This window comes from Sphaerodactylus townsendi, linkage group LG07 (assembly GCF_021028975.2).
Source record: "Sphaerodactylus townsendi isolate TG3544 linkage group LG07, MPM_Stown_v2.3, whole genome shotgun sequence".
Classification (NCBI taxonomy): Eukaryota; Metazoa; Chordata; class Lepidosauria; order Squamata; family Sphaerodactylidae; genus Sphaerodactylus; species Sphaerodactylus townsendi.
Window position 1 is genome coordinate 17661828 of NC_059431.1, and position 26870 is coordinate 17688697.

The window sequence follows — 26870 nt, forward strand, 5'->3', positions numbered from 1 at the left end:
GCTCAAACCCTCCATTTTTTAAAAAAATGATGATTATTTTTAATTCTTCATTGTTCCAGCTCTTAGCTCCTGCTTTTTTTTAAAAAAAAAAGTGTGTGCTTTGAATTAATCCTTTGATTCCCCCCCTCCCCCTCCTTAGCCAGACGGCCACACAAGCACACACGCAGACACGGCTCCATCCTCGCTTTCTGGGTGTGTTAACTCCAATGTAGCTCTCATCGCCCTGTTTGTTCTCCCCCCCTCCCCCCCCCCAGGCATGAGAAACTGCAAGATGGTCCGAGTGGTGAGCGTCCTGGGTCTGGTGATGCTCAGCGTGGCTCTGCTGATCTTGTCCTTCATCAGTTACGTTTCCCTGAAAAAAGACAATATCTTCGCTCCCAAATACGCCAACTCGGGGGTGCCTCGAATGTACATGTTCCATGCCGGATTTAGGTGAGTGCTTGCCGTTTCCCCCCACCCACCCCCTTGCGGAGGAAGGGGGAGGAGGGTGGTCAGCCGGATAAAGGATATGCATGCTGGCGGATGGGGTGGGAGGGGGCCAAAAGGGGTGGGGGTGAATGGATGAATGCATCCCCGCTCCTCTTTCCCCTAAATGTCCTGCCGCCCCATTTTTTTGCTCCAGTGCCACCGCAGCCCCTTGAAATGCTTTTGTCTGGAGAGCTAGCAGGTCACTAGATCCGCATTTGTGGTCAGGGAAGGAGATTAGAGGAACCCCCCAGTATGTGTATCTGCCTGTGCATATGTGCCTCTCTCTCTCTCTCTCTCTCTCTCTCTCTCTCTCTCTCTCACACACACACACACACACACACACACACACACACACACACACACACACAAAGAGGAATAGCTGATGAACATCATGGTGGTTGGTTCCCCAGTTCATGTATATTCCATGGGATAAGCTAATGGCGCAGGCAAACTGTTTCCTTGGCTGAAGGTGGCGAGACACATCTTCCCCATGGCTGGGAAACAGAGACAGGAGATGACTTCAGGGAAGCTATGGAGGACCTCTAGCCTGTCTTGCTGCTCTCCCCCACCCCCTTCCTCCCTTCCTTCCAGCCCCTTGTCTGGTTTTGCTGCATAATCCCAATGCGTTTGGAGCACGCTGCTTTGCATGATGGTGTTTCCGATTCTCCTTGGGAACGTCCCCAGGATCAGCCGACAGAAGCAGGAGAAACCTGATCCCTGTGCCAAGCTCAGGTGGAAAATCGGGAAAGGGGGGAGGGGAAGCACGCAGCCGAGTCCTGCATCGTAAGAATGGTTCCGGCTTATGAAAATCTCCCCGGGAGCCCCTTCAGCTGCGAGAGAAACCATATGGGCGTGCGGGGGCTCAGCTGCAAAATGCACCCTCCCCCTCACGTGCAAATGCACACGCATGTGCCCTTTTGTGTGCATGTTTCCTTGAAACTCTCACAGGCTATACTGAAGGGAAGGAAGTTAGGAAGAAGTGTGGGTGGATGCTGGCGTTTGTAGGCGCGATGGGTGAGCTGGGAAACACGGCTGTCCCCAAAGGGTTGCGGAAATGGGTTGGTTGCTGTCCATGGTGCTGATATGACATCCTGACTCCCTTCCTCGGCCTCTCTGCGATTTGATCAGCTTAAAAACTACAGGGGGAACATTTGTGAGAGATGCCCTGCTTTAAAAGGTTTAAAATAATGTGCTATTTATTATTTATCCATTAAATTTATTATTTATCCGTTAAAAGTATTTATACCCCACCTTTCTATAGTCATGGTCATGGCAGCTTACAAAAAAACAAACAGATCATGACGTTTCAAAGGGTGAGTTGGTAAGTTCTTTTTCAACTTAGGGCTGGACCGTGTTTATTGTGGGGAGAAACAGCTTGGAAGGGTTTTCACATATTATATTTGTTCCTGCCACCATCCTATGCAACATGGTCTTCTCCAGAAGCATCGTGTGGTGGTTAAGAGCAAGTGGACTCTAATCTGGAGAACCGGATTTGATTCCTCACTCTTCCACGTCAGTGGCAGAGTCTTATCAGGTGAACCAGATTTGTTTCCACACTCCTACATTCCTGCTAAGTGATCTTGGGCTAGTCATGGTTCGCTCAGATCTCTCTCAGCCCCACCTACCTCACAAGGTTTCTGTTGTGGGGAGAGGAAAGCAAAGGAGTTTGTAAGCTGCCTTGAGTCTCCTTACAGGAGAGACCGGCAGGGTATAAATCCAGATTATTCCTCCTCCTCCTCTTCTTCTATTTGTAAAGTGCACTAGGCCCCTCTAATCCTCCTTGAATAGAGCATTTGCACATGGCTGGCACAGAAATTCCTCACAGGAATGGGCTGGGCTGCACAGTGTAGTATGAAGAAGATACCACCCCAAGGGTGTTTGAAATGGCATCGGTCTGCTCAACCAAAGTGTAGATTGATCCTAAATCAGCCCTGCTGAAACAAATGAAATGCATAGCGTCACCATAGAGACTAAAAATGTGTTGTACACAGTATAACTTTCCTATATGGGAATCACCTCCATTTGAGTTAAAATGTGAAAATGATAGGACAATTGTACAGCAAAACACATGTATGCGATAACATCGTGTAGATTCTACACACAGTTTCCACGTTTTGTCCTATGTAAGGATGCCTCCAGTGAGGAACACCCATGCTGATCATAATACACATGATAAACAACTCCATGTATGCATGAGGCAGAGTGAACCCATGTCCAGTCATCAGATGTAATAATTTCCAGATGGGTTTCTGGCTCTTTCATACATCAACATGCTTTGCATAATTGTGACACATGAGCCTAGTTCATTATACATGCTTTGCATAATAGTGGCACATGAGCCTAGTTTATTATACATGAACTAAATAGATACATGTGCTTAAAAAGTAGTGATATCTGACTGTTCATAGCAGATTAACCTCATGGTACCTTGACTATAATTTCTTCCAACTAAGTTCCCAAAGAAGTTGGAACCTGATTTCAAAAAGCAAAAGGCCTCAAAGTACCCAGGTGAACATAAGATGATCTAGCAAAGCCCTTCTTAGATTTTGATATTCAATTAGGCACAGCCTGTCCCTCTGTGCTTTTGGGGATCATGTTGCAAGTTCTTTTTAATTTAAAAAACTCCCAAGAAATTGAAATTTACTAGAGTATATTTGAGCTTGGTTTTAAAGTTAGTGGAAATCCGAATCTGTACAGTTTGTTTGGCTTGGTTTTATTTACATATTGTGATTTATTTCTAATTGCTGTGTTTGCTATTGTAATCTACCTGGAGTTTGCATGAAGAATGAAAGGCAGTGCAGAACTTGAAAAATATAACACCTTCTCAGTCCTCCTCCTTACCTACCTGACAGCTTAGGTTGCAAGTAGTTAGAAATGAATTTAATTAAAAAGAAAATCCTGTGGCATCTTTAGAAGTTACCTGGTTTATTGAGCCTAGGTTTTTCTGGGTAAAGCTTATGGAACAATAACCATTTGATGATGCACTAGATCTGTGATCTTTGGTCTTTCTAGACTTGGGCCCCATTGAGCTGCAAGCATGTGACAGGAAATCCAAGTCACATGCCAGGAAAAGGGGGAGCCAGAGTTACAACTTCAGTGTCAAAGCCAAGGCTGTGGGTAGCAGACAGAAATAGCTGAGGTCAGGAGACATAAACAAAGCATCTAAAGGTGTAGTTTGGCTAAAAACAAGCCAGAGCCATTCAGGAACTCTCTCCACCATTGAGTGACCTGACTTCATTATCCTTCTGTATATATTCAGAGAGGCAGGAAGTGGGGTTCATTTGCTGTCTACACAGGAGATTCTTCCAAACATCAGCAAAAAAAAAGGTTGTAGTTCTGTAGGATCAGGTAATGCAGCAGGAGGGGCTCCATGATCCATTGGAGGGTCCCGACGCTTGGATGAAAAACCAACTGCAACGTGATTTTGTAAACACTCTGGCACTGGTTGACTGAGAACTTCTGACAGAGACCATGCCAGGCGGCTGAGCCAAAGAAAGGCACTTAACTTGAAAAACCGTACAGCCAGGATTGCCTAAGAAGGGCAGCAGAGGAGCACGTGAGTTGAGAAGAAGGTGTAAGAGAAAGAGACATAAAAAAAAATAAGGCTGCCAGTTAAGGAAGGGGGTAGCTAAGGAAGGCTGTACAGAAGAGTCATTGCACCTAGAAAGGGAGCTGGCGGTGGGACAAGGGAAGCCAGAGGCTGAAGACAGATCATCAGAGAGTTCTGAATAGGGTAGGATTATGGGCAGAAAAAAGAGCCAAAGGGAAGCTCAGAAGGGGAAAGCCATGAACCCAGGAAAGAGAGGGTGGAGAAGAGAGTGACACACAAGAATGGGGGAATAAGGAGAAGACCAGAAGGGCCAGGCTGAAAAGGGTCATTGCCGTGGGCTGCAGTTATGGCCTCATGCTTGTAGTGAGCCTGTAGAATTTCACAACGCTTCTGTTCAGGGCTTGCACAAGCAGATTAAGAGTTAACTTGAACATCTGGTGAAATCTACTGGAAATGCTTTTCTTGGAAACTCCCCCCCCTCCCAAAAAAAACAGCTGATGGTGTCTGAACTTGCTGAGACTGAAAGTGAATGAGATCTTGGGATTGTAGTGGACTACTCTTTGAAGATGTCAGCTCTGTTAGGGGGGAAATCAATTCTTCTTTAGGGCAATAGTGTAGCACCAAGGGGATGGGGGGGGCATGACGCACCAGGTGCGCGTCAGTGAGGGGGTGTTCTGGGGGTGTTCCGGGGCAGGCAGGGGCACAGGGCACACAGTTCCCCTTCACTCCAGCCCTGCTTTAGAGCAATACTCCAGCACTCACCAGGGATAAAGCGAGCGGAACCACAGAGAACTTTTTCTCCCTCTCCCATTAGACTAGAATTTGGGAATGCTCAGTGAAGTTGACAAGCAGTAGGTTCAAGATGACAAAAGGAAATACTTGTTTATTAAATGTGTGATTTAACTGTGACATTCATCACTCTAGTAGACTTAGTTATGGGCACAAACACAGATGGCTTTAAAAGGAGATAGTCCAGGTCCATGATAGTCATGGTAACTCAAAAGAAATCTCCATAGACTATGGCAGTAAACATCTTGGTATTATTGCAAGGAGGCAACAGCAGGGTCTCGATTCTCCCTTTGTTGGTTCTCCAGGTTAAAGAGTTGACTGGTGAGTGACATTGCTTGCTGGACCGCTGGTCTGACCCAGCAAGACTCTTGTTGCACCTTTATAGTAATTGCGCATTTGGTTCTCTGTGCAAAAACTCCTTGTACATAGAAAAATAGTATATCAAGATGAATACATAAATTATTTTCAATGTGGCAATTCATTTGGAATTGAAATCAGTGAAACTAAGGCCTCTTCTGCACATGAAGAATAATGCACTTTCAATCCACTTTCAAAGCACTTTGCACCTGTATTTTACTGTGCAGAATAGCAAAATCCACTTGCAAACAGTTGTGAAAGTGGATTGAAAGTGCATTATTCTGCATGTGCGGAAGGGGCCTAGGTGATTGGATTCTCCCAGTGCTGTGCCCGAGTACTGTTCCATCTGTTGGATTATGTGGCTGCTCCTTTGTATGCGACCCTAAACAGAGTTATACCCTTTCAAGTCTTCAGTGGGCTTGAAAGATTGAATTTTGTTTAGGATGGCACTGTTAATCTTTCATGTGTGTAGCAGAATAAATAATTTGGCCTTTAAACCCTGGAATGCAGTAGTTGACCGTATGAATGTACGATGCTTTTCACAGGTCTCAGTTTGCACTGAAGTTCCTCGATCCCTCCTTTGTGCCCAGTGCAAACTCCGCAAACCAAGAGCTGCAAGATAAAACTCCCAAATGGACATTCAACAGAACGGCATTCTTACAACAAAGGTGAGAGAGGCAAGCCAGCCAAAACGATACCTTAAACACTGTAAGACTCTGAACAGTTGTTGGCCATCAGATGGTTGGTTGTATCCTGTGACCTTTTTTTCGTTAGATTTTGTGATGCCTTTTTTGCCAAGTCTTCCTTCAACAAAGACTTCAGATGAAGCCTTTCTCAGTCAAGAAAAAGTCATTCTCCAACAGGGGAAATTTTTCTCTATTGGAGGAAGGCTTAGCACAGGGGGTCCCAACCATTTTTGAACCTATGGGCACCTTTGGAATTCTGACACAGAGTTTTTTATAGAGTGACAAGCTTTGTAGACAAAATGAATGCTGTGGATGTAGCATACTTTGATTTTAGTAAAGTCTTTGACAAAATGCCCAATGATATTCTTGCAAGCAAGCTAGTAAAATGTGGGCTACGCAATGCTACTCATTTGTAATTGGTTGACTGACCAAACCCAAAGGGTGTTCACCAATGGCTCATCTTCATCCTGGAGAGAAATGACCAGTGGGGTGCCACAGGATTCTATCCTGGGCCCAGTGGTATTCAATATTTTTATTAATGATTTGGATGGTGGAACAGAGGACATGCTAATCAAATTTGCAGATGATTGATTGATTGATTGATTGATTGATTGATTGATTGATTGATTGATTAGATTTGTATACCGCCCTCCCCCAAAGGCGGTACCAGATTAGGATACCAGATTAGGATAGGTAGCTCATACTCCAGAGGACAGGGTCAGAATTTAGAATGACCTGGACAGATTAGAGAGTTAGCCAAAACTAACAAAATGAATTTCAACAGAGATAAATGTAGAGATTACACTTAGGCATAAAAAAATTAAATGCACATATATAGGACGGGTAACAGCTGGCTTGTCAATACATGTGAAAGGGAGTCTCAGTAGACCACAAACTGAATTTGAGTCAGCAGTGTGATGCAGCAGCCAAGAAAGCCAATGCAATTCTGGGCTGCATCAACTGGAGTATAGTGTCTAGTTTGAGGGATGTAATACTACCACTCTATTCTGCATTGGTCAGACCTCGCCTAGAATACTATGTCCAGTTCTGGGCACCCCAATTCAAGATATTGACTAGCTGAAACGGGTTCAGAGGACAGCAACCAAAATGGTAAAAAGTCTGGATTCTATTTCCTTTGAGGAGAGAGGCTTAAAGAGCTGGATTCGTTTAGTCTGGAGAAGAGAAGGTTAAGGGGTGGCATGATAGCCATGTTTAAATAAAGGGATGTCACGCTGAAGATCAAGCAAGCTTTTTTTCTGCTGTTCCAGAGACTAGGACCAGGAGTAATGGGTTCAAAGTACAAGGAAAAAATTCCACCTAAACATTAGGAAGAACTTCCTGACAGTAAGGGCTGTCCGACACTCTACCTCAGAGTGTGGTGGAGTCTCCTTCTTTGGAGGTTTTTAAAGGGAGGCTGGATGGCCATCTGTCCAGAGTGATTTGATTGTGTGTTCCTGCGGTGGCCGGGGTTGGACTCGATGGCCCTAGTCGTCTCTTCCAGTTCTATGAGTCTATGAAATGTTATGTTACTAACCACTGAGGACAACCACGAGGGCTGAAACGTAAATGGTTTTGCTGGTCATTTGGTATTTTCATCAATTTTATCTGTAACAAACACTTGAGTTGTATACTGTATAATATATGCTGAGATCTGGTTTCCGGAACCCTTGTTTTTAATTATTCATCTTTTGTTTTGTATAAGGTGTATTCTTATTAAATACTAATATTGATTATAAAGCATGAGAATTAGTTGGACCCTTATAACATTATCAACATACCTGGTGTCAAGTGCCCCCCCCCCTTTTTTTCTATACCTACAAATAATAACCATGCCATATATAGTGTGCGGCAGTGTGGTTATGTGTGATGTTTGTTATCTCAACTGTGTAGTTTCTTTTTTCTGTATCAGGACCTCTCTCATCCTTTTCTGTTTTAGTAAAAGAATGTCCTACGATTGAGCCCAGTCTTTGCTCTTGAGGGATTCAAGAACATAAACCATTATAAAATTAAACTATGAATGATTGCCCACAGGTGGGTTCTACATCAGACATTCTGGTATTTCAAATGCCTAAATTGTCCTTCAGGAAAGGAAACAAAGACAGGACACTAAACTGGCCGATACCAGACGGTCAACAGAGGGACCAATGCCAAACCATCTTGGTTCATCTCTTGCCTGGAATAACCCATGGTCCCCTGACCGCCAAGAATCAGTTGCAACTTGACAGCACGCTATTGTTATTATTAATCTTAATAGCACTTTAGGTTGATATATATATATTCCTTAACCATATATATTAGGTTGATATATGTATTCCTCTTAACCATAGTTAAGACAGGAAGGGAGAATTCACTCCCAGGAAAAAATGGGGTGAATAAATATCCAATCTTGCTGCCAGAGAGCTAGTGTGATGCAGTGGTTAAAAGCTCTAACCTGGAGAATGGAGTTTGATCCCCCATTCCTTCGCATGACCGGCAGACTCTAATCCAGTGAACCATGTTTATTTTCCCACTCCTACGCATGAAGCCTACTGGGTGACCTTGGGCCAGTCACAGTTCTCTCAAAACTCTCTCAGTCTCACCTACCTTGCAAGGTGTCCGTTGTGTGGAGGGGAAGAGAAGATGATAATTAACTGCTTGGACACTCCTTAAAGGCAGGCAAAAAGCAGGGTGTAAAGACCAACTCATCTCAGCTTCAACCTCAGTTTTAACAGCCCTCGGGGTTGTTGTGAGATTGAAAGGAGGAACCATGTACACTATCCTGAATGTCAGGAAGGAAGGAAGGAAGGAAGGAAGGAAGGAAGGAAGGAAGGAAGGAAGGAAGGAAGGAAGGAAGGAAGGAAGGAAGGAAGGAAGGAAGGAAGGAAGGAAGGAAGGAAGGAAGGAAGGAAGGAAGGAAGGAACAACAAACAAACAAACAAACAAACAAGCAAACAAATAAACAAACTAAGGTTGCAACCTGGAAAAGAAACCAGTCGAGATCGCTCCTGTGGCTTGGAAAGCACCTTGATGTGCAGAAATCAGCAGGGAGTGTTTTTCACAGTCGAGTGCTGTGCCCTGCTAACGTCCACAATTAGCAGTAGTTCCTCCATAACTGTGCTGCAGTTAAGCAGAAAGACGTGATTAACCCGTACCCTTTCTTCTCCCCGTGTATCTTGGCACTTCCTATTGAGCATATCATGAAAGAACAGAGATACTTCTTCCAGGCTCCATCTAGGAAATAGGAATATGAGGCCTGGAGCAAACTGTAGGATGGCATCAACTTGGTTCACTGCTAGCCTCCCAGCTGCTTGGAGATAGTGGAAATGTAAGAAAATAGGGGGTTGGATCCAGTCAGTCAGCCTTCCCCAACCTCCCATGGCTCCTGGCCCAGGTGGCTATTCTTATCCACGCAGGTGCACATTGCCAACTCCAGGTGGGGCTTGGAGATCTCCTAGAATTAAGAGCCTGATCTGTGGATTATAGAGGTCAGTTTGTTGGAAAGAGTGAGACTGTGCAGTGCCTGGATATTGGGGAACTCTCTGTGTACATAGTGTTGTCTCTTGAATGGGATGTTTCTTTTTTTTTATCTGAGCCAGGAAGCTGCCCTCTGACCCCTCCTCCTTCTCGCTCAGTATCCATTGTTACCCTCGCGCCTTCCCGATGGACTGCAATGGAGGCAACTACTCCTGAAGGTCCCTCCTGTAGAAACAAATATTTCATACTTGCATACACATGATGCCAGACCAGCTGGCCACTTGTGTCAGGGAAATGTACTCTTTAAATTAGGTTTCTATGTTTCTATCAACTGCAACAAGGGGGTGAATAGAATCCACCTGAATAAATGTAAGCTGTACTTTTTTGCAATTTATTTATTGGGACAGTTGATTTAGTGCACTCAATATGGCTCTTCCATGACTGAGCAGCAGCAGTTGAAGCTGTTACCTGAGAGAACAGCACAGAAGCAAAGCCCATTAGTAATGGAATAATCCCAAATTGTTTTCTTGACTATTGATGATGAGCAAATGGAAACTGTAATGTTTTTTTAACTGGCCTTATTCTCATTGGGGGAAACTGCCCTTCGGCACACGCAGAATAATGCATTTTCAATCCACTTTCAGTGCACTTTGCAGCTGGATTTTACTGTGCAGAATAGCCAAATCCACTTGCGAAACAAATTGTGAAAGTGGATTGAAAGTGCATTATTCTGCATGGGCGGAAGGGGCCTAAAACATTCTCAATATTTGTAATTGAGTATACACTTTCCTAAATAGGGTGTTTTAGAGTTATGTGTCTGCAAATGAATGTCACTCCAAGTGTCCAGTGGGGATGCTGGTAGTACTGGCATCCAAACCAAAAAATTAACGTTAATGTCATTTAAGATCCCCTTCTTAGCCTTGCACGAGTCACTCAAGGAATTGGCAGCATTTCTTTGCAGAGCTCTTTCCTGGCCAGGCCCCTTGACATGTAAAACATATAAAACCTCTAGAGTTTAATCGGCTTTTTAAAGTGTTCCTGTAAATCGTACTGCAATCCCAATCCCAAACGAAATGCATTCTGTTTTCAAATTCTAATAGAGTTTGACAAATAAGCGTCAATGACCAAAGTCTTAATTATGTGGGTTTCTTTATTACTCTGCTCGATCTGCTCATTTTCTGTGTATTGGAGGCTCTGAATTTTTTCTTTTCCTGGAGCTTCAACATTTAGTTCAATTATTTGGCTAGATTAATCGATTTTGGGGGTGATGAAGTAAAACTGTGGCTCTGAGACTGCGGTAAAGGACGGGGAATAAATGCAAATAAACAGAAGAGAGAATTGGGAGGCAGATCTTAAATGTTGCTCTGTGTGTGTGTGTAAAGTAAGAACATAAGAACATAAGAACAAGCCAGCTGGATCAGACCAAAGTCCATCTAGTCCAGCTCTCTGCTACTCGCAGTGGCCCACCAGGTGCCTTTGGGAGCTCACATGCAGGATGTGAACGCAATGGCCTTCTGCGGCTGTTGCTCCCGATCACCTGGTCTGTTAAGGCATTTGCAATCTCAGATCAAAGAGGATCAAGATTGGTAGCCATAAATCGACTTCTCCTCCATAAATCTGTCCAGTTTCCCTTTAAAGCTATCCAGGTTAGTGGCCATCACCACCTCCTGTGGCAGCATATTCCAAAACACCCAATCACACGCTATGAAGAAGTGTTTCCTTTTATTAGTCCTAATTCTTCCCCCCAGCATTTTCAATGAATGCCCCCTGGTTCTAGTATTGTGAGAAAGAGATAAAAATTTCTCTCTGTCAACATTTTCTACCCCATGCATAATTTTGTAGACTTCAATCATATCCCCCCTCAGCCGTCTCCTCTCCAAACTAAAGAGTCCCAAACGCTTGCAGCCTCTCCTCATAAGGAAGGTGCTCCAGTCCCTCAATCATCCTTGTTGCCCTTTCTCTGCACTTTTTTTCTATCTCCTCAATATCCTTTTTGAGATGCATGACCAGAACTGAACACAGTACTCCAAGTGTGGTCGCACCACTGCTTTATATAAGGGCATGACACTCAGTGTAGTTTTATTCCTCACCCTTTCCTAATGATCCCCAGCATAGAGTTTGCCTTTTTCATAGCCAGTTATGCATTGAGTTGACATCTCTCATGGAACTATCAACTAAGACTTTCCAAATCCCTTTCCTGGTCTGTAACTGATAGCACTGACCCCTGAAGCGTGTATGTGAAGTTTGGATTCTTTGCCCCTATGTGCATCACTTTACATTTTGCTACATTGAACTGCATTTGCCATTTCTTAGCCCACTCACCTAATTTATCAAGGTCCGCTTGGAGCTCTTCGCAATCCTTTGTGGGTTCTCACCACCCTACATAATTTGGTATCATCTGCAAACTTGGCCACCACGCTACCCACCCCTACTTCCAGGTCATTTATGAATAGGTTAAAGAGCACTGGTTCTTAAAACTGATCCTTGGGGGCATACACCTCTCCCTACATCTCTCCATTGTGAGAACTTCCCATTTACACCCACTCTTTGTTTCCTGTTTCTCAACCAGTTTTTAATCCATAGGAGGACTTCCCCTCTTATTCCTTCATTGCTGAGTTTTCTCAACAGTCTCTGGAGAGGAACTTTGTCAAAAGCCTTTTGGAAATCCAAGTAGACAATGTCCACCGGTTCACCCCTGTCCACATGCCTGTTTACACCAGGGCTGCACTTGTGGGCAAACTTGAGCCCCACAAAATCCTCCAGTTTGATGCCCCCCCCCCCCACGGGTGGCCCCCACCATGACCAAACAATATTTTTTTCCACCAGGTCGTTTCAAAGTCACCATCACATTATAGAACATCCCCCAACTCACAAATCTGAACATAGCAATGGGCCATGCCACACAGCCGAAATAATATTTGGAAAACATTTTCAAAATGCTTTCAAAATAAATGTATTACTGCTATGAAATCATTTTATGGTGTTGTATCCAGTCCCCCCAATTGGGGGAAACAGCATCACTTTCAATAAAGAGCGAATTAAACTGGGGACCCCAGATTCTCCCTTTAAGGTGGATTTAAAAAGAGAATCTGGGCTCCCTGGTTTAAACAAGTGATGCTGGAATCCACCCCCAAACAGCATCATTTTAAATGCAGTGCTTAAACTGTGGACCCTCAGATTCTCCCTTGAAATCCATATGCCGAATGTAGATTTAACAACAACAACAACAAATAAATAACAACAACAACCCCATTAGGCACTGAGAGAATAAAAGAAAGAAAGAAAACAAAGCATTGGTGTGTGGGAAGGGAGTGAATTTAAAAAAGAGAATCTGGGGAAATTTAGGGGGTGCCTGTTGTCAGGGGTGCAATTATTAAGATAGCAGCACCAAAATTTCAGAGTGTCTTCAGAGGCCCTTACTGATGATAATTACTCTGTGATTTGGTGAAGTTTAGTCTCTGTGGGTCCAAAGCCATGGACCCTCAAAGGTGTAGCCCCCATCTCCTATTAGCTCCCATTGGAAACAATGGGGGATGGGGGTACTCCCTTTGGGAGTCCATAACTTTGGACTCCCTAAACCAAACCTCACCAAACCTGGATGACATCATCAGGAGAGTCTCCCAAAAAATCCCTGAAATTTTGGTGCTGCTAGCCTAAAATCTGCGCCCCCTGCAGGCCAAAAACGGAAAAACACTGAAAATACAAAATCCCTCACAAACCTGCAATTTTGTCGCCCACCACAAGGTGGCGCCCAGGGCAGCTGCCCACTTTGCCCAATGGGAGGTACGCCTCTGGTTTACACCCTCAAAGAACTCTAGTAAGTTTGTAAGACAGGATTTGCCTCTGCAAAAGCCATGCTGACTCTTTCTCATCAGGTCTTGATTTTCTACATGTTTTATAATTTTATCTTTAATGACAGATTCTACTAATTTACTAGGAACAGATGTCAAACTGACTGGCCTGTAATTTCCCGGGTCCCCCCTAGATCCTTTCTTAAAGATTGGTGTGACATTGGCCATCTTCCAGTCTTCAGGGATGGAGCCTGATTTCAGGGATAAGTTGTATATTAAAGTGAGAAGATCAGCAATTTCATGCTTGAGCTCTTTAAGAACTCTTGGGTGAATGCAATCTGGGCCAGGGTATTTGGTAACATTTAGTTTATCAATGGCTGCCAGAACTTCTTTCTTGTCTACCACTATCTTCACTAGTTCCTCGGATTCGCCTCCTAAGAAGCTTGGTTCAGGTGCAGGAATGTTCCTCACCTCCTCTTGGGTGAAGACAGATGCAAAGAATTCATTCAGCTTCTCTGCAATCTCCCTGCCATCTTTTAGCACACCCTTTGTTCCTTTGTCATCTAACGGGCCTACCGCTTCCCTTGCTGGCTTCCTGCTTTTGATGTACTTGAAGAACTGTTCGTTGCTGGTCTTGATGTTCGCAGTACCATTAAATCTCAGCTGATTTATGGCGACTCTGGGGTTTTCAAGACAAGAGACCAGTGGCGGAGCTACAAGGGGACCGGGGGGTGCCGGGCACGGGGCGCAACCTGGGAGCACGGGAAATCGCCCCAGTCTCCTCCCCCTTCCCCCGCCCCCCTGTGGTGCCCCCCCTTCCCACACTTACCTTAGTTCCTTTCCTTTTCCTAGAACTTTTTCAGGCTGAAAAAAGGCCTGTTCACAGTACAGGCTAAAAACGGCCTGAGGAACTACAGTTCCCAGAGACCTTGGGGCTCACAAGGTCTCCTGGGAAGTATAGTTCCCATCAGGCCGTTTTTAAGCCTGAACTGTGAATAGGCCTTTTTTTCAGCCTGAAAAAGTTCTAGGAAAAGGAAAGGAACTAAGGTAAGTGTGGGAAGGAGGGAAGGGGGCGCCGCAGGGGGCCATGGGGGGCGCGGAAAATATAGACTGCGCACCAGGCGCAGTTTGGCCCAGCTACGCCTCTGCAAGAGACTAACACAGATGGTTTGCCATTGCCTGCCTCTGAGTAGCAATCATGGACTTCCTTGGTGGTCTCTTATCCAAGTACTAACCAGAGCCAAATCAGCCTGGCTTCTGAGATCTGAATATAATAGGTACCCTGCATGTGTTCATGTGTACGTAATCTAAAAACAAGGAATGTGTGGTTTTCTAGACCTATTGTCTAAAAAAAGGGTGCTGGGATTGGTGAGCCCACAGCAGGTTCACCAGGCCGGATTGGGAGCAGGAAGTGAGTGAGTACCTGGACTGGCAAGCCCACAGCGGCCAGAGCCCCGGGGGGGGGGGGGCGGGGGGCGTTCCTCAGCTGACTCATGGGCCTGAGAAACCCTCTCAAGGTGCTGAATCCACCCCCTGGACCTCATGTTTGACACTCCTTCACTAGAAAATCCTTGGAAAGGACTTGGAGAGGAAGAGAGATGATGCCGTGTAGGGGTTTCCCAATTCTACCCACTAACGTCAAAATCAACATGTATAGCATATCATTCCCTGCCACGTTCCACTTTGGTCTCAGGGGTGTGGTGTTCATGGGTGCCACCGAACCCACCCACATCTTTTCTGGCACTCACCCAGCGCTGTGAGGAAGTGAATGGAGCCAGGTAGCACTTTTGCTCAGCAAGGCTTCTGACTGGCTGTGCAGATTTTTTTAAATGTTACTTTGGCAGCAGCTGCCATCACTGCAGGGAGATTTGCACTGTGTTACTAAAGTGACGCTGGGGCAATCATTTTGCGTCCAACCTACTTTTTCATAAGAGGGAGGATCTTGTCCAGTTCTGTTCCTTATTGTCACGTGTTCCGTGATTCTTGGCTTAGCTTTCAAGAGAAGAAGAAGAAGAGTTTGAATTTATATCCCTCCTTTCTCTCCTGGAGGAGACTCAAAGGGGCTTACAATCTCCTTTCCCTTCCCCCCTCACAACAAACACCCTGTGTGGTAGGGAGTCAGATGGTTATAAAGTCTTACAGATTTCTCATAATTTCATAATTAATTTTTAAAAACCCTCAGTTTCATTGAATGTTGGAGCCAGTTATAGAAAGCCACTAAAGGAATTAATTAATCCACCACTACTCAATGGTGTAACGTTAACATAAACATGCACAGCAACTTCACACCCATTTATGAACTTTAAAAAAAAACATTTATTTTCAGCCTTTTTTCATGGTTGAGGGCAGCTTGAGCAGACATTTTTATGCTGTATAATGAAACATCCTGATGTGAATTGATAAATAATCTTTGCACCTCCTCTACTGAAGACGGCCAAGAGACTCTACAATAAAATCATGGTGGAAAATACTACCATGGAACCATGGAACTATGGAAAATACTACCATGGCAACCATGGAACTATGGAGTCATCATGGGTACTTGGCACCTGGGAGTTGTTGAACTCCGGTGTAATGCTTATCCAAAGTGCAGACAACAAGCTAATACCTAAAAGGAAGTAAGGTGTTCCATGTATTTATAACACAGATATTTAAAAAGTTATAGTTAGTTAGATCCTCCCATGCTAAGTAGCGTATCGGGCAACAAGTGCTCTCCAGTAGTTCCGCTCTTGGGCACGTGTTTCAGCCTCTTCCCATACAGTACTTAGTGCCTTCAGGTTTTGCTCGAATGTTCTCCAGGTGTTTCGGGGGCGTCCTCGCTGTTGTTTGGCATCAAGAGGTATCCACCAGCAAAACCAGTGTGGTAGACCCAGTAGCGGCAGACTCTAATCTGGGTAACCGGGTTCTATTCCCCTCTCCCCACATGAAGCCTGCTGGATGATCTTGGGTTGTCTCAGACCTCTTTCAGTTCTCTCAGACCTCTCTCAGCTCATGTGGAGGCAGGCAATGGCAAACCACCTGCTTTTAACCACTCCGCCACACAAATAGGGAGGAGTCTTAAACTTTGCCACCAGTTTCAGAATGATTGTAGGCATTGCAGCAGCCCAACCTGAAGAGGACGAGGAGATGCTGACCCAGGTTATCTTGAGAAATCTACCCCCCTTGTGCTGTTGGCCATGGATGCTCTTTGTTTGGGCCGGCATAAATCATCACACAACCAGGCACTTCAAAATGGGCCACCAGCTTCAAGAAAATGAACTGCCGTGCCAAAAACGAAGGGAAACAGAACCTCCGACCCAGAACATCCCTTTGGATGTTCATGGAACCTAAGACTTACTCATAAAAAGCAAGAACCTCAAAGCAGCACAGACAAGCAAGATGAAAAATGTTCCCTCTTTTAGAAATAAAGCCCGGGGGCGGGGTTAAGAACATCCCTGAGTTGTGGGGCTATTTCGGTGCCGTGGTTGGGATGTGGGCTGGTGCATGGGTCCCCAACCTTGTTGAGCTAATGGGCACCTTTGGAATTCTGACCCAGTATGGAGGGCACATTATGTATAAAATAAACACTGGGAGGGCTCTTCAGCCACAAGGTGACTGTCATATTGCAACTTCAGGCACATATTGAGAATCAATTGTGCTATGCTGCCAAAGCAGTATTTTGAAAAATCTATACTGCCAATCAAATCCCCAGTGGGCAATCGGAAGGCTCAAATCCCCAGTGGGCAATCGGAAGCCCACCCACTTTCTTTAAAACACTTTTTGGGACACCAGGAAAGTTGGTGGTGGGCGCAGTGGCACCCACGGGCACCATGTCGAAGAGCCCTGAACTAGAATCAGGAAGTTCCCGGTTAAAAGCCCACCTCTACCACAGAAGGCGGCTGGATGACCATGAACCAGCCATACACTCTCAAACTAAACTACCTCACAGGGCTGTTGTGAGCTCAGAATGGATCTTCGTGGGGATGACATTTGCTATACATCTAATTTTGACCACAGTCCACAAAAAGGATGATCTCTGTTGCTGCTGGTTGATCTGGTGCTGCTGCAAGTCTCAGCAGGATGCAGCGATGCTCATTTGACGGCAGGAGCTGCAAGGGTGCTGCAAGGGTGCTGCATGCGCTGCAAGGGTGGAGCAAGCGTGCTGCACCGAAGTGTAAGGGGAGAAAATGGCACCCGAGGCAAAATGGCACCCGGCCCCGCCCCTCCCACTTGGGAACTACACTTCCCAGGAGACCTTGCGAAGCCCAACTCCTGCAGAGGCCTCCCTGGGGGAGTGGGGCTCGCAAGGTCTCCTGGGAAGTGTAGTTCCCACCAGGCTACTTTTTCAGCTAGCTGCACTTTGCAGCCAGCTAAACTAAGGTAAGTTTAGGAGTGTTTCGTAAGGGTTTTGTGGGACGCTGCTCTAGGATATGATTGTTGTTTTAAACCATATTTATGTTTTTAGGTGATGTTTTATTTGTACACTGCCCTGAGCCTTTCGGGGATAGGGCGGTATATTAAATTCAATAAATAAATAAATAAAAATAAATAAATAAGTGGAGGGGCGGAGAAAGGGCTGATTTTCTGTCCCCCATGTGACCCACTGGCGTGCACCCAGTATGCGGCGTGGTCCCCCGTTCCCTTATAGCCACACCTCTGAGCGTGCACACCTTTAGTAACGGAACAAAACAGGATGGAGGTGGTTTGCGGTTTCTTCTTCTTGACTGGAGTCCACTATCACCTAAGAGACTAACAAGATTTTGGGGGTATAAACCAACCAGAGTCAAAGCTCGCTTCATCAGATATCACGACTGACGAAGTTATCTCACAAAGGATGCTGAAACATTGGAAAGGTCATACCCTTAAAATCTTGTTGGTCTCAAAAATGCTACAAGACTTGAATGTAGCTCTTCATCTGAAGAAGAGCAAAGGAGTTTGGATTTATACATCGCTTTTCTCAACTGTAAAGAGCCTCAAAGCAGCTTACAAATTCCTTCCCTTCCTCTCCCCACAACAGGGACTTTGTGAGGTAGGTGGGGCTGAGAGAGTTTGGAGAGAACTGTGAGTTGACCAAGGTCACCCAGCAGGCTTCATGTGGAGGAGCAGGGAAAAAACCTGGTTCTCTAGATTAGAGTCTATCACTCTTAACCTCTACACCACACTAGTTCTTCCTCTGCAGACCAGTAATGGCTACCCTCTGAACACTGCTTCTTCTTGTAGGCTTATTCTCACTAGTGACATTCATACACTCTGTTGGGTAAAAACTTGAGGTAAACTTGAATCGTTAGATAAGATAATCTTTGAAAAACAAAAGAGACATTTTCTTCCAGGGAGCTTTCAGACTCATGCTCTTTTTCCCCAAAATTAGTGGCTACTACAGATCCTCTTCCAGACAAAGCTAGCCACGCAATGTGGGAAAGTGCCTCTTGTCTTTTTGACAAAATGTTGTTATTCCATTTTCAGGCGAGAGATCCTTCAGAACGTTGACGTAGTGAAGAACTTTTCTCTGACCAAGAGCATGGTTCGGATCGGCCAGCTGATGCACTACGATTACTCCAGCCATAAGTATGTTTTTTCCATTAGCAATAACTTCCGAGCGCTGCTTCCAGAAGTCTCGCCCATTCAGAATAAGCACTACAACATCTGTGCTGTGGTTGGAAACAGCGGGATCTTGGTGGGCAGCCAATGTGGGGAAGAAATAGATAAATCTGATTTCGTTTTCCGTTGCAATTTCGCTCCGACCGAGGCATTCCAGAAAGATGTTGGCAGGAAAACCAACCTGACCACGTTCAATCCAAGCATTTTGGAGAAGTACTACAACAACTTGCTGACCATTCAAGACCGCAATAACTTTTTCCTCAGTTTGAAGAAGCTTGACGGAGCCATCCTTTGGATCCCAGCCTTTTTCTTCCATACTTCAGCAACCATCACGAGAACATTGGTTGACTTCTTCATCGAGCATCGAGGACAGCTGAAAGTCCAGTTGGCCTGGCCAGGAAATATCATGCAGCACGTAAACAAGTATGTATCATGGTGGCAATTAACTCATTCACTAACAAACTTCCTCTTTGGTAACTAATGAAGGGGGTCCAGGATAACAAACATTTTCAGAAAGTCAGTGTGTTGTCTATTAAAACACATTGGCCTTTATCCAGCCGTCCAGAAGTCACATAGAGGTTTCTGGCTTTCTACTCTGTTCCTGCAGCCCTTTCCAAGTCCTGGAAAAACCGGTGGGATCAGTGCAGAAGAACCATGTGGAATGGTGGGATGGAATGAGGAAGGGCATTGAGATGGTAAATGGTCAAAGGTCTGGAATCCATGCAATACGGGGAGAGACTTAGGGAGCTGGGGATGTTTAGTTTGATGAAAAGAAGGTTGAGAGGTGACATGATAGCCATGTTCAGATATTTGAAGGGATGTCATGTTGGTGAGGGAGCAAGCTTGCTTTCTGCTGCTCCAGATACTAGGACCAGGAGTAATGGGTTCAAGGTGAAGGAAAAGAGATTCCACCTAAACATCAGGGAAAACTTCCTGACAGTAAGGGCTGTTGGACAGTGGAATGCACTACCTCAGAGTGTGGTGGAGTCTCCTTCTTTAGAGGTTTTTAAAGAGGCTGAATGGCCATCTGTCAGGAATGCTTTGATTGTGTGCTCCTGCATGGCAGGGGGCTGGACTAGATGGCCCTTGGGGTCTCTTCCAACTATGATTCTAGGAGATGAAACTCATTCTTTTCCTCAGAAAAGTCACTCTTGTGGAAGGAGCATCAGCTTCACCTCCTTGTCCTTCCACATGCCACAAGGCAGTTCTTCTGCACGGGTCCCGCAACCCTTGGACTCCAGGGGTTCTAAGGGGCTGCAAGAAGGAAGGCTAGGGGACACTAGAATCAATAGAATTCAAACCACACAGACCATTGCTGAGGCTGGATGGGTATGTGACCAAGATAATCACCAATTAGAAGACTTGGCTATGTTGCAACTGAGGATACCGTCTTCTTTGACTGGCCTCCTCTTTTGTTTGACGGTTAACATAGCTCTGTCTCTCAGTAGCTCAGAGACGACTAATTTTTACAGTGTGCCACCTGTAAAGTCTAAAAGGCAAGATAATGATAATCTAGCCCTTATATTACAGTGCATTTACAGCCGGGAGTGGGATTCAAATAATTTAACAACTGGTTGTTTACAAGTACCCTTTTAACAACCGGTTCTGCCGAAGTGGTGCAAACCGGCTGAATCCCAACGCTGCTTCCTTCCCTGCAGATGCCTTAGTGTGATTGTTCCTCATGCCATGCCAGGTGTCAAACTACAATTCCCATCAGCCCTTGCCAGTATAGCCAATGCTCATGTTGGGAAGGACTGATGGGAATTGTAGTTCATGGACATCTGGAGGGCCGCCAGTTTGACATCTCTAAGTGAGTCAAAGGGGCCCCAACCAGGCCTGCAGCTCCTCTTGCTCAGAGTTGCTTTTAAAAAAATCCTAGGGAAAGATGGGGATTTTTTGCCATCAAGTCACAGCTTATGGAGACTCTGTAGCTTTAGACAGACAGACAGACAGACAGACAGACAGACAGACAGACAGACAGACAGACAGACAGACAGACAGACAGACAGACAGACAGACAGACAGACAGACAGACAGACAGATAGATAGATAGATAGATAGATAGATAGATAGATAGATAGATAGATAGATAGTCATAAAATCAAATTTCATTGTTACAATTCATATAATATGAAGAAGAAGAAGAGTTTGGATTTATACCCCTCCTTTCTCTCCTGTAAGGAGACTCAAGGTGGCTTACAAGCTCCTTTCCCTTCCTCTCCCCACAACAGACACCTTGTGAGGTAGGTGGGGCTGAGAGAGTTCCAAAGAACTGTGACTAACCCAAGGTCACCCAGCAGGAATGTAGGAGTGCGGAAACACATCTGGTTCACCAGATAAGCCTCTGCCACTCCAGTGGAGGAGCGGGGGATCAAACCCAGTTCTCCAGATTAGAATCCACCTGCACTTAACCACTACACCCCGCTGGCTCTTACCTATTATCATTACTTACACCTATTAACATCTGATCTTATTACATCTTAAATATCAGTTCACATTTTCACATCTCAATAAGATCTAAAATCTGAATTCAACAGTTTATTCTTTTACATATAGCCTTACATATAGCTAGTTATCTGAGCCTTTGGTTTATATAATCCGGGGAAAAAAACCTTCCATCTTCTTCCATTCCCTGCAGATGGTTTCTAATGCTCCAATGATGACAGCTTTGCCATTGTTGAATATTCTGTTAGCCTGTCCATCCATTCCATAAGATCTGGATGACGATCTGCTTTCCATCTTGTGGCAAACACAATTCTCACTCCGCTACCATATATTTAAACAGTTCATTATGTGCTTTTGGTACATTGTTGGGTAAGATATTTAATAACATACTGTTGAGATCTAATATAAACTTAACTTTCAATATCATTTGCTTTTCATCACGAATTACAATCCAACATTTCCCTGCTTTTAGACATGTCCACAACAAATGATAAAAAGTAGAATTGGTATTCTGACAATTCCGACATTTTGCATTAGGACCATTATTTACTTTAGCTAAATTTTTAAGCTTAACCTGTAGGGTTTTCAAGGCAAGAGATGTTTGGAGGGGATTTGCCATTGCCTACTTCAACGTCATGACCTTGGTGTTTCTTGGAGGTCTCCCTTGCCAGAGTCAAGGCGGAGAGTGTGTGCCTGGCCCAAGGCCACACAGCAAGTTTCCATGGCATGAGTGGGGATTTGGACCTAGGTTTCCCAGATCCTAGATCCCAGATCCACTACACCATGCTGACTCTTTGGTCAAGCATTCTATGTCTTAGACATCCTTGTTTAGTCCAGTTATTCTTGGAAGCACTCAAGGACTTTGGCATATAGTATTGGATCTATTCATCTCTTCTTGTGCTGAAAGGGAAAGAGGGGCATCTTTGCCAACCCAAAACAGACATGTTGGGGATTACTCCTTTATACTAAGAAATACACACGTTGCACTCTGGCTGTATCCAATCTTATATATTGATCTTACATATAATTAATCAACTTAGCACTTCTATTTTGTATTTACATTTCCTCCAGTTCTCTGACAGAGTTCTTCAAGATACAGTATAAGTCTTCCAACACTTATAACTAAACATAAACAACCACTTAGTCCATTCAATTACTCCTCTGCATGGACAAAAGTCATATTGGACAGGAGCTATAGTAGGGAGGAGAAATGGAATCCATGTCCTACGAGGAGAGAATTAGGGAGCTGGGGATGTTTAGTTTGGTGAAGAGAAGGTTAAGAGGTGACATGATAGCCATGTTCAGATATTTGAAGGGATGTCATGTTGGTGAGGGAGCAAGCTTGCTTTCTGCTGCTCCAGAGACCAGGACCAGGAGTAATGGGCTCAAGGTGAAGGAAAAGCGATTCCACCTAAACATTAGGAAGAACTTTCTGACTGTCAGGGCTGTTCGACAGTGGAATGCACTACCTCGGAGTGTGGTGGAGTCTCCTTCTTTAGAGGTTTTTAAAGAGAGGCTGGATGGCCATCTGTCAGGAGTGCTTTGATTGTGTGTTCCTTCATGGCAGGGGGTTGGACTTGGTGGCCCTTGGGGTCTCTTCCAACTATGATTCTAGGAGATGAAACTCATGCTTTTCCTCAGCAAAGTCACTTTTGTGGAAGGAAAATCAACTTCACCTCCTTGTCCTTCCGCACGCCAATCCCCCCACAACCCACAAGGCAGTTCTTCTGCACTGGTCCCGCAATCCTTGGAATTACTATTCCTCCAGGGGTTCTAAGGGGCTGCAGGAAAAGGGGAAAATGCAGGAAAGCTCTGTGTTCCGTGAACAACAGGAAAACCTCCTGACAGAAAGGGCTGTTCGACAATGGAATTCACTGTCTCAAAGTGTGGTGGAGTTTCCTTCTTTCGAAGTTTTTAAAGAGAGGCTGGATGGAGAGAGAGGCCATTTGTCAGGAGGGCTTTGATTGTGTATTCCTGCATGGCAGGGGGTTGGACTTGATGGCCCTTGGGGTCTCTTCCAACTCTATGATTCTATTATTCTTTGAGGATGATTTGAGCAAGAAAGCAGGCTGGATCCATCCCATTCACTCACCCGTCAGTGAGCAGAGCTTGCCCAGTGTCTTCTGTATCAGAGGGAGATAGGGTACTGGTAGGTGGCCATTCTTAATCTAGTGGGTGTTATGAAATGCAGGAGAAAGAAGATATCTTTCTAAGTGTGTTAGCCCCAAGCTATTAAGAGTCAAAAACAACCCTAAATTATTCAAAAATAAATGAATAATCTGAATATTGGAAGGGAAGCAGCATGGTATAGACTCGCCAAGTAGGATAATATTATAATGCCAATAAAGGCTTTGGAATTGGAATTGGATAATATTTAGATAGGAGACCACCAAGGAAGATTCTGCAGAGAAAAGAAGTGGCAAACCTCCTCTACTTCTCACATGCCTTGGAAGTCCCTTGCCTTAACTTAATGGCACTTACATATGTTGTCTGAGTGCCCCTCACTGACTAGGTCATGAGAACCAAAGAGAACCAATGCAGTGGACAAGCATTTTGGTCCAGAGTAAGCACCATAATTTGCATAATGCACCATTCAGACAGGTAATGGCCTAGGAGACTGTAGTCCTATAGCACTGGTGAAGCTAAGGAAGAATGGACTTGATCCGTTTCTGGATGGGAAGGTTGCTGGCAGCTCCTCCAGGAGAACGGTAGGTTTATTCATGGACTTTTCAAAGTCCATAAATGGTTGGCTACATGCTACTGTTTTAAGCTTTCCAAAGGAACAATTGAAACTGTCAGCAGGCAGGGCGTGGTCAGGTTTGGCCTTGCTGGGCCATACAGGCGGCAGGCAAAAGCATAGTCTGATAACAGTCCAATGGGTCAAGGCAGGCGACAGGGAAAGCGTAGTCAGATAACAGTCCTCAGGTCATGGTACAGGAGAACCAATAAACAGGCTGAGGGTCAGCAATGAACCAGGCACACGGCAGCAACAGGTAACTCACTTGTTGCACCCAGGCAGAAGCAAGCTCATAGCAAGGCTTATATGGAGAGCCTTGCCCAAGGAGTTGGGATTCTGCAAGGAGTTAATCTTCATCAGACACAGACACTTCTATCTTCCCATATCTTGCTGCAATATGAGCACTCCTTCTTTGCTTCTGCAGCAGCTGCCTCTGCTTCTGCCTCCTGTGCATAGCTGACTCATTACTGGGTTCCCTAGGAGGATCTACAGGCTCCTCCACCTGCAAGTCATCAGGCAGGGAAGGGCTGGGAGTTGGATCTGCTGCCTGATCTTCCTCAGGAGTAGCCAACTCTGTTGTTAGGTTCTGCATCAGAGTCCTCTGTATCCTGGTAAGTACCCAGGGGCTGGCTCATGACGCAACGGGAAATAATAACGATGCATTTCCCTATTATATCATCTGTTCCACACATAATTCTATGCTGTCCGTTCACAGGTACTGGAAGAACAAACACCTGGCTCCCAAACGGCTCAGCACAGGTATTCTTGCATATACTCTTGCGTCGGCAATTTGCGACGAGATCCACCTGTACGGATTCTGGCCCTTTGGATTTAATCCGAACAACCGAGAAGACCTTCCCTACCACTACTACGATAAAAAGGGAACCAAGTTTACTACCAAGTGGCAAGAGTCCCACCAGCTGCCCGCCGAGTTCCAGCAGCTCTACCGAATGCACGGAGAAGGTCTCGCAAAGCTGACTTTGTCCCACTGTGCCTAAGGATTTAACCCGAAGTGCCAAAACGATTGTGGTTTTTAAGACATTTAAAAAGTGCCGAAATTGAATTTCAAGAGGGAAACAAAAAGCATTTGTGGGGGCGGGGGGGAAGTATTTTCTGTAATTCAGATATGCTTTGAAATCGCCCTTCTATTGACTTGTTTCAAGGGGTGGGGGTGGGGTTGCGGGGTGGGGGGCAGCTTCCGCACATTTAGCAATGCCGGAGCATTTCATAGAATCATGGTTCGTTTCATGCAGTAGGGAAGTCAGAGCTGTTTACGATAGGAAGTTTTGCATCTGTAGTTAACGCTGCCAAGAGTGTCACTTCAAAGTATTTTCATACGCCTCTATTTTTCACATTCCTCATCAGATGTTGAGAATATTTGTGTTTGCTTATTAAGAGTTGTGGGTTTTCCCAGCGGACCTACTGCTGTTGAATGGCAGGAAACAGTTGTGTTGTTCCATGATCAGTATAAAAACGATTCCTGCTCTTCTGACTGAACAACAGTTCACGCCGGCGTGTTTCCATTAAAGTCTGTTGGGACTTGTCAGTATAAGCGTCAGGTGATCTGGTTCACCAAACTTTGGGGGTTGTGCTCTTTTTCAAAGGAAGGGTAAAAGGCTTCCATTTCCAAACAGGGGTGGGCAGCTCCGGCAACACTTTTGGCCCATGACCCAGTTCCAACTGGCATAATTCCTATTGGTATGGGAGCAATGTGGCACCAGCACACTGGTAGCCCGATCAAGTTTCCAACCTGGCTGAGTTGTGCTTAGTGGTAAATGAGAGCACTTTTCATTTTGCTGTGTCAAAAATGGCACCTCTGCTGACTCATCAATGGGAAAGGGTTGCCTCTGGGATATCTGCAAGATCTCATGCGGCCCTGAGCAGGATTCAGCATTGGGTAATTTCTTGACTGTCCATGGCCAACCTATAGTAGAGATCAGAGGCGTAGGGGAAGGAAATGGTGCCCGGGGCAACAACTGTTCCAGCTCCCCCCCCCCCGAGTCCCCCCCAACCCTGTGCTCCACTTACCTTAGCCTCAGAAGCCTGGCTGAAGGAGCAGCCTAGCGGGGTGTTGCCCGAGGGAAGGAGTGTGGGGAGCAATTCTCTGCGCCCCCATGTGACCAGCTGGCTTGCGCCCAGGGGCATGTGAACCCACATGTCCCGTGAGCACTCCGCCTCTGGTAGAGATGAACATCTTAGGGGAGAAGATCCAGTCTTCTGAGCACCAAACTGAACGAGACAGTTTTTAACTAGTCAGGTCCCAGTTGCCCAACCTGACTCATTTTCTCCAGAGCAGTACTGAAGCTGCAAAGTATATCCATTCAAAACTTTGCAGGGATCCAATTCAGCACAGAATTTCAGTGCAAACGAAGGAGTGGCTGCTGTCTCCCCCCCCCACACACACACCCTTTTCTTGAATCAAAACAACCCCAAGACAGAGTCATTTGCTCCTCTTTCGACCTGCACATGCCATATTCCCGTGGTGGCGAACCTTTGGCACTCCAGATGCTATGGACACCCCCCCCCCCCCCCACCCCCCCCCCCCCCCACCCCCCCCCCCCCCCACCCCCCCCCCCCCCCACCCCCCCCCCCCCCCACCCCCCCCCCCCCCCACCCCCCCCCCCCCCCACCCCCCCCCCCCCCCACCCCCCCCCCCCCCCACCCCCCCCCCCCCCCACCCCCCCCCCCCCCCACCCCCCCCCCCCCCCACCCCCCCCCCCCCCCACCCCCCCCCCCCCCCACCCCCCCCCCCCCCCACCCCCCCCCCCCCCCACCCCCCCCCCCCCCCACCCCCCCCCCCCCCCACCCCCCCCCCCCCCCACCCCCCCCCCCCCCCACCCCCCCCCCCCCCCACCCCCCCCCCCCCCCACCCCCCCCCCCCCCCACCCCCCCCCCCCCCCACCCCCCCCCCCCCCCACCCCCCCCCCCCCCCACCCCCCCCCCCCCCCACCCCCCCCCCCCCCCACCCCCCCCCCCCCCCACCCCCCCCCCCCCCCACCCCCCCCCCCCCCCACCCC

General features: G+C 46.2%; 1 protein-coding gene across 2 annotated transcripts in view; it reads left to right on the forward strand.

The window, feature by feature from the left end:
• Nucleotides 1-25399, forward strand: part of ST8SIA3 (ST8 alpha-N-acetyl-neuraminide alpha-2,8-sialyltransferase 3) — a 25730-nt gene extending 331 nt beyond the window's left edge. The window contains exons 2-5 of one of the 2 annotated variants that reach the window (XM_048502739.1): nucleotides 255-432; nucleotides 5710-5832; nucleotides 18537-19094; nucleotides 24569-25399. In XM_048502739.1, the coding sequence (XP_048358696.1) occupies nucleotides 257-432; nucleotides 5710-5832; nucleotides 18537-19094; nucleotides 24569-24851 (1140 nt within the window). In that variant the 5' untranslated portion in view covers nucleotides 255-256 and the 3' untranslated portion in view covers nucleotides 24852-25399. Of the gene's footprint in view, nucleotides 1-33; nucleotides 433-5709; nucleotides 5833-18536; nucleotides 19095-24568 lie in introns of those variants that run through there. The other variant, XM_048502740.1, reaches the window with a different exon arrangement.
• Nucleotides 25400-26870: the final 1471 nt, after the last annotated feature.